Below are 9,429 nucleotides of genomic sequence, written 5' to 3'. Positions count from 1 at the left end.
TGCTATGTGTATTCTCTTTCAAAGGGAGCAGCTTTTTTATAAAGAGTTTTTTTTGTATTATATGAAAAAGTATTGCGAAATATAAGTGTAACACAATCTATCTTATATAAATCTATTGAGACATAGTTTTTTGATAGCAAAAAACCTATGTAAATACGTATGTATAAAAAAATACACACAGGTAAATTAGCTATGATTACAATTACAGTTCATATAGTCAGATAAGTATTTGAACATGTATTCGGTTTTTACTTTGTACTAACATCTGTAACGACAAAATATATATATGTTCTTTTGTATACACATATCTAAGTAGACACATGTGCTCGATAACGATATTACAAGTTAAATTGAAATTATTTTCTCTTTGATATTACGCAAGAACTTATAAGAAGTATACAATTACAGCTTTACTGTGTCAGATACGGATTTTCTCGAACATAGATCTTAACATTTCAATTTAGGAATGTCACAGACATTGAACAACTAAACTAAAGATTTGCTCTTCAAATTTATCTTTCTTTAGGCAACCAACCATATTAAGCCTATAAACGAATGTAAATTAAACTGATATAGTTCTTGTCGATTCATATGCTTTAACAAATCAATTTACAAAATTTTGATATTATACAAATGAATCCATATTACAGAAGGTAGTTATTCCGGAAGTTACTTAATGGTTGTATGTTAAGAGTAATGGTTATAAACTAATAATTTAATTATTTCAATAGTAAACATAATATTTGTAAACATGTATGGACTTGTACATTGCCATAAGTACTTACAGATTATGGTTTGTATACGTGTTATGTTGCAGGTGGTTTTTTTACCAGTAGAGAGATACAAAGAAGCTGATTATATGCTTATGAAAAATTAGTATATGAAGTTTTATATATAAAAGTCAAAATTGAATCTATTGTGCCAAAAATGTGATTATTTTGTATATTTAGAAATATTCATTAGATTCCAGTTTAAAAGGTTGATATAACTTGTACCCTATGAAACAGTGAGCATATAAGTTGAGGATTGTATATTCTAAAATACAGTCCTTTTCTATCATACAGATTCTAATTTTACTATGTTATTTAATAATTCAATACTAATTATAACTCTGTACACTAGAAAAGATCACCTGTAATAGACAATATTTTAGTGTGTAAATATATTGAATGTATCTGCAGTGCAATGTGTATGTACCATTGAGTGCGTGATATAATATATATATATTTACTGACTTTCTTCAATACATTCCTGTATTTATACATATGTTGTATATAATACATATGTTATACAATTCTACACGTTTCAAAATTTGCTATTGATTTTACTATGTATGTATTTCCATCTAATATATTACTTAACTAAAATGTATGCAGACTCGTATCAGTGTTTGTAGCAGATTTCGGTACGTGACTTATTAACCATGCAATACCTATAATTCACTAGTAAATGAAGCTCCTATTACATACATAATACACCCCAGTCAGCCAAACATGCAAAGCCAAAATTTGTCCAATGTCTGTTATCAAGTTATGGCTACAAGTTTTATGCAAGATTTGCTATAAACACCTTGCGTGCACATTGGCAGCAAATTGGCAGCAACGTATGCACCAAATTGGCTTGCGCAAGCCTTGATCCGGTTTTGCCCTCAATTTGATATAGATCATGTTACAAGACTTTCTGCCAATTTGCTTTACCATTTTGTCAGCTGGCGTTGCCAGCAAAACTCAAGTCAAATGCGGAAACAGATGGCTATGGTTTTTTAGACAACTGTTGTCATTTATTGCTGGCAATTTGTTCGAAACTTGTAACAAACTGGTTATTACGTCAAGTTTGGTCACGTTACATTTAGTGCGCGTGCGTGAAAAATTGTATAGAATCTGGCACATTTCTATAATTCAAGAGTCTGAAGAACTAATAGCGAAATACTGTAGGTTTAAAGGAATCGGACGTGTATGGTATCTTTTTTGTAGGAAATGCTAATGAATTTTATTGTACAATTCATGTTGTTAAGTTGAGGAGGTATAGAAATGTCGCGTTCAAAATCTGAAAAGATCGGAAACGGTGGTAAATGTGAATTAAGCGTTTGGACACGTGCGATAACAGCGAACTCCGAATGGCCGGATAAAGTAAACATAACCACATTTTTAATTAATTGTGCTTTTTCATTAACTTTCATGGATTCATCTAGTATTTACTATCGTAGGAAGAATTCCTTGATGTTATATACTGGGCTAGACAAGCTATTGGAATTATAGTTGGTATAGGATGGGGTCTTATACCTTTAAAAGGTTTCATAGCTCTCTTATTGTAAGTTTCAATTATCCTTCTATTGAAAGTATTATAAATGAATAAATATGTTTATATGCATTGTCCATATATAATTACCTTGAGAATTTCTGTTTTACATTTCAGATTTGTACTAGTTAATGCAGGTGTCACATACCTGTACTTTAGTAACTTTCAACAAATAGATGAAGAAGAATTCGGTGGTGTATGGGAATTAACTAAAGAAGGTTTTATGACATCATTTGCTGGGTTTCTGGTAACTCAAAATTACTTAATACATACTTTCGAATTCAACCATTCAATTTCCTATAGCTTTCACAACAGCCTCCTTGTTTATAGGTTACTTGGATTATTATATATACAGGACTGCATTTTGACTGATAATTTCTGTAATATGTCAATGATGACTTGACTGACACAGACATAAATGCATATGATATTTTTCATAGATCAAATACTTTAAGTATACATGAAAATGATATATTTGACATTTTGTGAAGAATCACTTTTCATACGGATCATTTGCGCTTAAAATTTACAGCGCATTTAATAAATACAAAATATAATATTTAATTTGTGAAATGTTTACTACCATAATTTGCTATATGTAGTTAAATATTACTACATAAGTTATAATTATCAGTTTGATAGGTATTATAACCCTTTTTTGGAATATTTATTATGGTGTGTTTCAAACTTTGATGTATTTTATTTTGCACATATATTGTTGGGTATAATGGGATGATTAAACGAATGCAGGAAACTATTGCTAGAACTGTTTACATGTTACATATGCCAAATCAGATTATATACAGTATATAGATAATTAATATAAATAAACATTTTAAACAACCAAATTGCTCAATATTTTATCAGGTGTAACATTTTGCTTGTGATTGATGAAATTTTTATGCTCAATAGTTTTTTCACTATTGAAATGTGTAACGAGAAGTGGTTAATAATTCCAATTGATGTCTTAATAGTACAAGGCAGTTATATTTAAAATAAATTTTAAGTATTAACATACTTTTGTGTAGACTGCGTTTCAGCGGTAATTTTTTATTTTACGTATTGTCTAAAGAATGCCTTTTCTACGAGTTTCACAGAATATAATAATTTAAAGAAAAATTCCTCTACATGTATATAAAATTTTTAGCATTTAAACAGGTATAATATGAAGGGAAAAAACCGCAATTAATAACACCACTCTGCTTTTCCAAAGAAAGATTTACTTAAGTATATTTACATGTATAAGTTATCAAAAATATGTTAATAAAATGTATTTAATACATTCATAAAAAACATAATGGATCATCCGATCATTAACCGCTTCCGTCCTCGAGCTTGTACTTCCTTGTATTTAGATATGACCTCCTTGCATTGATGTTTGTGTGTATAATATTTCTGATAAATGTTAAATATTTCTGAAAATAATGACGGTATTTCCGAATGTGCGCTAAGCAGTGATCGTTCAAGAACATATAAGTCAACTGCTTTATCTTCCACGCTCGACTCAACGCGAGCTAATCCAAAATCTATTATGACAAAGTTACTTGTACCTACAAAAAAAGTGAAGTAAAAATAACATTAGTTGTTCAGGTAATAGACATCGGGAATAATCGAATTATGACGCTAGAGTACCGTCGTATTTTTCCATATTTAATTCCTCGCCGACATGCTTTAAAAGTATATTCGACGTGGTTAAATCTCCGTGAATAATATTTTTAGAATGTAATCTAGCAACGAGCATCCCCACTCCTCGCGCTATTAATTTTGACAAGTGGTCGGAGTTTACTCCTTTCGAAATACTATTTTCTATAAAATCTTTTAACACTGTCGCATTTTCTATGTACTCCATATAGATGCATCTACGTTCTAATTGTACAAAGTATACAGCTGGCGTGACAACACCTTAAAAGGAAAACAAATTTACTTAGTCAAGAAGAAACGACATCGTAACATGAGGTCTTACCAGCGGCTTTTGCGCGAACCATAGCGCGGCATTCAGCCCTTATTCGATCTTTTGTTAACCGGGTATCTAAATCTACGTGTCTATATTTCTTTTCGAATCGTTCTTTTATTAACGTTAGCTTTCCCAAATAGACACCCTTGTATACACGAGCTTCAGCACCTTGAGCTATTAATTCGAAACCGTCCATGATTAACATCTGGAATCTAGATATTTTACATATGTAATAGCCATAATATATGTACCTGTTTATTTAAAAACATCCACATTTATGAAAGATTTTTAAAAAAATTGTTAAATGCAAGCTTTTTTGTATTGCTATTACAAGATTTGAACGTGCGTACAATTTCTTCCTTTCTTGATTATTTTCTTTCCAGGTAAATATTTTCGGGAAGTATTATTAAATATTTTTTTTACAGGAAACAGAATTCATCATTAAAAATTTTAAACAATCCCAAAAGAGAAAAATAATGTATTGTAACTTGGGCCGTTATTACCTTTAGCTACGACTTTCTTTAAAAAAAAAAACTGAATCGGTACCTAGATAGTGCGTCACTTGTTTTCTGAAAGGAAAGATAATGTTCGCGCTAGCAAGGGCAAGATGAGGGCGAAACGCGAATCGATCGTTACCCGAGAGCGTCCTGCGCGCTAATCGCTATCCCAGCGCTAGTATTCGCCCGTACTTTGTTCCCATCGGATTGACAAGCTAATACAGTGTTTCTTGTCTTGTTACTATTACAAAAAATATATATAGCACTGGTTCGTTTCAGTGGTAAACATGAGAGACGAGGTGAAGATGGACGCGAATCGGCTAATCGCCGAAGTTTATAAGCGGCCAGCGCTTTGGAACCAAAGGCATATCTCTTATCACAATCGCGAAGTGACAAACCGCGTTTGGATGGAGATTGCATCGATATTCAAGTTGCCTAGTAGGTGCACTGCTGAAATCGTTTGTCATGTATGTCATTCGCGCGAACTTTTACGATTCATTAAAAGATCAAGACTTTTTATATAACTTCTAACAAAGGACAAATGACCTGTCACTGTCATTATTATAATAAAATTATTTCATTTCTCTAATATATTTTGTTATTTGGAAGATGTCTAATATGATCATTATATGTTAGTTCACTACTTTTATTGTATTATAATATGAATCATGTACAAAATTGCTTTTTTCTTAATTGTAAACATTTCTATATTTTTCTGTTCTTAAACGAAAAAAGGTATGTAAAGTTCAGTCAAATGTAAACAGTACTTATTTTTGGTACCATAAATTCTCTACACTACTGCATCCGCAGGTGCAAATAGCAATCTAGATAACCTCACTTTTCCATCATGTCATTTTACCGAATGCGGTATGCTTCAATCAAACTTACATGCGCAGTTTATTCTAAGGCCATTACAGCAATACGAAATTTTATCTTATGAACTGTTGATAACTCACAATTTGTTGCTATTTACAGTGTTCCTCCACGAGAAGATTTAAATTGCAAGTACAAGTTGTGTTTACGCAAAAACGCATGCGCGTGAGCACAATCAATAAATTTCGACTATCGCGTGTACAGATGACTTCCGTCCTTTGTGATATTTGTCGGTCAATTTATAAATTATTTTTATTCATTCTTAATAGTATTCTATAAATGTCTTGTAATGTACTGTAAAAAAAATTTTATTTTGGTATTTACATTTTTCAAGCGATTCAAAGACAGCATAACAATTGGATAACAAGATACATTACAAAGTTACTGAAATATTATACATGCTGTATCTTTATAATTAAACAAACTATTTTCATATTTTTTCCAGAACCAGTATTAAAAGCAAAGTGGAAAGGTTTACGAGACACTTTCCGAGCAGAATTGAAAAAGGATCGAGTATACCGTAAAAGTAAATTTCATCGAAATAGGCCGGTATGGATCCATTTTAAAAGCTTACAGTTCTTAAAAGAGCAAATGTTACCCCGTCCCCCAATTTGGGAACGAAGTGGTTCTTGTCAGGACGATGATCGAATAACCAGCGAGGGTGAGACCGATGGAGTGTTGCTGCAAAATGGATCATCGTTAACAAGTAGAAAGGCGGAGGATCGAGGTACAATTTCAAGTCATTTACTGTCGATTAATAGCGATAACGGATTGAAAATCGACAGTGTTAATCACATAGACGTGAAACAAGAGCCTGAAGAGAATTTCGACAATCTCGAGTTTCAAAGTGTTTCTGACAACCTGACGGAAAACGAAATGATGTTGCAAAACATCTCACCTGAACAAGTGTTGATGGGCGACCATGACACTGGCATTGGTCTCACGGTAGACCCCTTGGAGGGCAACCGTTTTGATGATAATTACTATTTCCTCATGAGTCTCCTACCCCATATAAGAACATTGCCCGCCGATAGAAGAATGTTGCTCAGGATGCAAATGCAGGAACTGGTTTACAAAGAGGTTTACAAGAAAATTCCCGAGAGTGTTGCCACACAGTAAAAAAGAGAACGTAAAAAAAAATTGAATATTTTTAACACAGATATTATCCGTGCGTGTTTTTTCAGAATTGGCTGAAAGTCGAAATAATCATTGAAAATATCAATGAAAGCTCCTGTATAAAAATTGCATGAAAAGCCAGTAGATCGGAAAATGTAAAAAAAAAAACAAGTACAGTACGGCCTCTCAAGATGCGCGTAATTTTTAGGAGTCGTGTCTTATCTTACGAGGGTCGACGCGAAATGAAATACCGTTGACTGGATATCCCTTAGTCAAAAACCGGTCGATGAAGAGAGTAAACGGGATTTGTAAGAGTATGTATAGGTGAATTATCCGAATTATTCTTGATTAAATTGTTAGGAAATCTTTACCAACGAATCACTGGTATTTTTCTTATAAAGATTGATACAAATATGACCTCATCGATACCATTTTTAATTATACAGATTGTGCGATTGCTTTATAGTAATCTCAATTAAGCGTTATTAAAATCCATTTGAATAAGGTCATACATATGATGTTGTCTCATTTTCATCGGAAATAATTTCGACAATACGTTGAGAATAGTTTCGTAAAGAAAGGACAAAGTATATAAAAATTTGATCTTCTATTTATGAATATAACTCTATGCATAGATTTTATTCTTCGCAGTCATGGCTGATGAGTCTGTCTCTCTTGGAGGTCTGAGGGGTTCTTCGAAATGGCGGGGATACAGATTTCTAACTAAAGAAGCCAAATTTCTTGCAAGCGGGAGAGGGCGTACTGTAATACTCTTCAACCGGTTTAAGAACTTAATATTCCCGTAGATTGAGAGACACTGGTGCTTTCTCGTACCTGCGGGTACGACCGTGATGTTTCGTTGTGTTCGTATGTAGGTGTAGTAAACGTATCGTTCATTCCTGTTTCGTTGCGCATGCGTACCTGCCATAGCTCCTCTCGGCTGATCGTTTCGTTCGTTTTCGCGTGTTACGATTCGGTTGTGCTTTCGTTTAGTCTGCTCGCGATTGCCACAGCACGGTCGTGTCCATGCATCCGTTGTCTCGCATCCGACACCGTCGCATCGACTAAAACCATTCTTTTTTGCGGGCGTACCTGTTCGTCGCGACACACGGACCCCTTTATTGTGATGGTTTCCTGTGCGCGTCTCTACCTGATCGTAGCTCCGGTGTATACAGGTGTTTACTTTAGGTGACAGCTAGAAAGGTGCATCTGCCTCGGATTTCTTCTATTTTTTTTTTCACGCTCTATACGTTTGTGTCCGAGTGGCCGTGATTAATCCGTTCACTCTATTGTGACCGATTGTTCGAAGTGGAATAACTTAGTCCCCGTACATTGGCGAGCACAATTTCGTTGCATTTCTTCGGGATTACCTATCCGTTTGGTTCAAGGTGAGTCAATGTTCGGCCAGCAATGCTAGAAACGTCTCAATGTTCCTCTGCGAAACTATTGCTTTATAAATGTTATGAAAAGTTATTGACAAGAAATGAAAAGAAAGTATATTCTCTTCATGAATGTTATTAAACCAGATATATATATATATATATATATATATATATAGCGTTCTTTTTTTTTGAAGTCAGTTATACATTTTAAATATACAATGAATGACGAAAGTATTCGACCGATAAGTTTTCATATCAATTTTGTTGTAATAAGTTTTTTTTTATAATTTGTAATATATAACCTTTCGCATAATTTTTGTATGTATGTATACTGGTACTATGAATTTCCTATCGTATACTTTCGTTGCTCGGTGTACCTTACTAATAAACAGACTGTATTGTACAAAATGTTCGACCGGTGAATAATTTGTAATATTTATTTTAGTATTTACATTACGTCTAGTTCTTTATGCGAATGTAAGAGACATTATTTTTAATAATATTATATGTATATGCGATATACATATTATGAAGAGAATAAGTATCCAGACTACAAAACATTCGAACGTTGAATTCAATCGTATTGGTACAGGTATTTCCGAGTTAAGTAAATTCGTAAAGGGACATTACTTTCGTAAGGTCTGTCTAATGACGGGTTTAGTATTCTTTTGTGTTATCATAATTAAGGTTAAGGTGTTGTACTCTCTTGAGCGTTGAACATATTCTTCGTCCACACTTTCGAGCTTGCTCTAAATAGCGTACTGGAATCTTCTGGCGATTCGCAACGCATCTACGCATTCCGTTCCGAGTGACAAGTACCTGGAAACCGAAACGCTGTCTATCCTATGGGTAATTCTCGTAACTAGTCGTAATAATGGTAATAAAGACCTTTGTATTCAAACTACGATCCATGAGTTCATTTACATACCAAAAAAAGGTGAAGAAACGTACGTGGCAGGAAGTTTCATTCAACTAAGAAATCATCCTGGTGATTGTAATTATGAATTACAAATGTACAACCGAGGAATAATATAACGTTCGGAACATAATAAAAATAATAAAGTTAGATATTTTTCTGTTGATATACTTACTTATGTAGCATACGTAAATAGTTGCGAGGTTGATCGGCCATAGCACGTGCACCCGAAACATCTTCATTATCAACATAACAAGGGAAACGTCTATAGGTTATGTAGGACCGCTAATCGGTGCACATTGTAATACACATTTATATATGTTAATAGAAATATTATACATTTTATGTTGTACATAAATTGAACTACTAATTACACATTTGATTCCACATTGT

At 33.3% G+C, this 9,429-nt stretch overlaps 3 protein-coding genes across 4 annotated transcripts; 2 read left to right on the top strand and 1 right to left on the bottom strand.

Annotated features, from left to right (window-relative positions):
• The first annotated feature begins 1,846 nt into the window (after positions 1-1,846).
• Positions 1,847-2,712, top strand: LOC107190252 (uncharacterized protein C20orf24 homolog). Its single transcript, XM_015579027.1, has 4 exons — positions 1,847-2,129; positions 2,207-2,310; positions 2,416-2,545; positions 2,629-2,712. Exons 1-4 carry the CDS (start codon positions 2,031-2,033, stop codon positions 2,668-2,670), a joined length of 375 nt encoding a protein of 124 aa, XP_015434513.1. The 5' UTR covers positions 1,847-2,030; the 3' UTR covers positions 2,671-2,712.
• Positions 2,713-3,600: 888 nt separating this feature from the next.
• Positions 3,601-5,782, bottom strand: LOC107190233 (TP53-regulating kinase). Of its 2 annotated transcripts, none has more exons than XM_015579006.1 (4): positions 5,706-5,782; positions 4,262-4,464; positions 3,931-4,200; positions 3,601-3,848 (listed from the first exon to the last, which is right to left on the bottom strand). In XM_015579006.1, exons 2-4 carry the CDS (start codon positions 4,455-4,457, stop codon positions 3,601-3,603), a joined length of 714 nt encoding a protein of 237 aa, XP_015434492.1. In that variant the 5' UTR covers positions 4,458-4,464; positions 5,706-5,782. The 2 variants fall into 2 exon arrangements, with proteins under 2 accessions (XP_015434492.1, XP_015434493.1); XM_015579007.1 differs by lacking the exon at positions 5,706-5,782 and adding an exon at positions 5,638-5,677.
• LOC107190175 (transcription factor Adf-1) lies at positions 5,034-6,741 on the top strand. The gene is made up of 2 exons (XM_015578928.1): positions 5,034-5,187; positions 6,068-6,741. The coding sequence occupies exons 1-2, from the start codon at positions 5,037-5,039 to the stop codon at positions 6,739-6,741; spliced, it is 825 nt and encodes a 274-aa protein (XP_015434414.1). The 5' UTR covers positions 5,034-5,036.
• The last annotated feature ends 2,688 nt before the right edge of the window (positions 6,742-9,429 follow it).

This window comes from Dufourea novaeangliae, unplaced genomic scaffold (assembly GCF_001272555.1).
Source record: "Dufourea novaeangliae isolate 0120121106 unplaced genomic scaffold, ASM127255v1 scaffold168, whole genome shotgun sequence".
In the NCBI taxonomy this organism is placed as follows: domain Eukaryota; kingdom Metazoa; phylum Arthropoda; class Insecta; order Hymenoptera; family Halictidae; genus Dufourea; species Dufourea novaeangliae.
The sequence above is the reverse complement of the archived record's forward strand: the minus strand, read 5'-3'. Positions and strand labels throughout refer to the sequence as shown.

Coding starts and splice junctions, on each gene's coding strand:
- LOC107190252 (XM_015579027.1), top strand. CDS start 2,031: ATGTCGCGTTCAAAATCTGAAAAGATCGGAAACGGTGGTAAATGTGAA. Junction 2,130..2,206: donor ACTCCGAATGGCCGGATAAA/GTAAACATAACC, acceptor TTACTATCGTAG/GAAGAATTCCTTGATGTTAT. Junction 2,311..2,415: donor GGTTTCATAGCTCTCTTATT/GTAAGTTTCAAT, acceptor TTTACATTTCAG/ATTTGTACTAGTTAATGCAG.
- LOC107190175 (XM_015578928.1), top strand. CDS start 5,037: ATGAGAGACGAGGTGAAGATGGACGCGAATCGGCTAATCGCCGAAGTT. Junction 5,188..6,067: donor ATCGATATTCAAGTTGCCTA/GTAGGTGCACTG, acceptor TATTTTTTCCAG/AACCAGTATTAAAAGCAAAG.
- LOC107190233 (XM_015579006.1), bottom strand. CDS start 4,457: ATGTTAATCATGGACGGTTTCGAATTAATAGCTCAAGGTGCTGAAGCT. Junction 4,201..4,261: donor GGTTCGCGCAAAAGCCGCTG/GTAAGACCTCAT, acceptor TTTCCTTTTAAG/GTGTTGTCACGCCAGCTGTA. Junction 3,849..3,930: donor AAATATGGAAAAATACGACG/GTACTCTAGCGT, acceptor CTTTTTTTGTAG/GTACAAGTAACTTTGTCATA.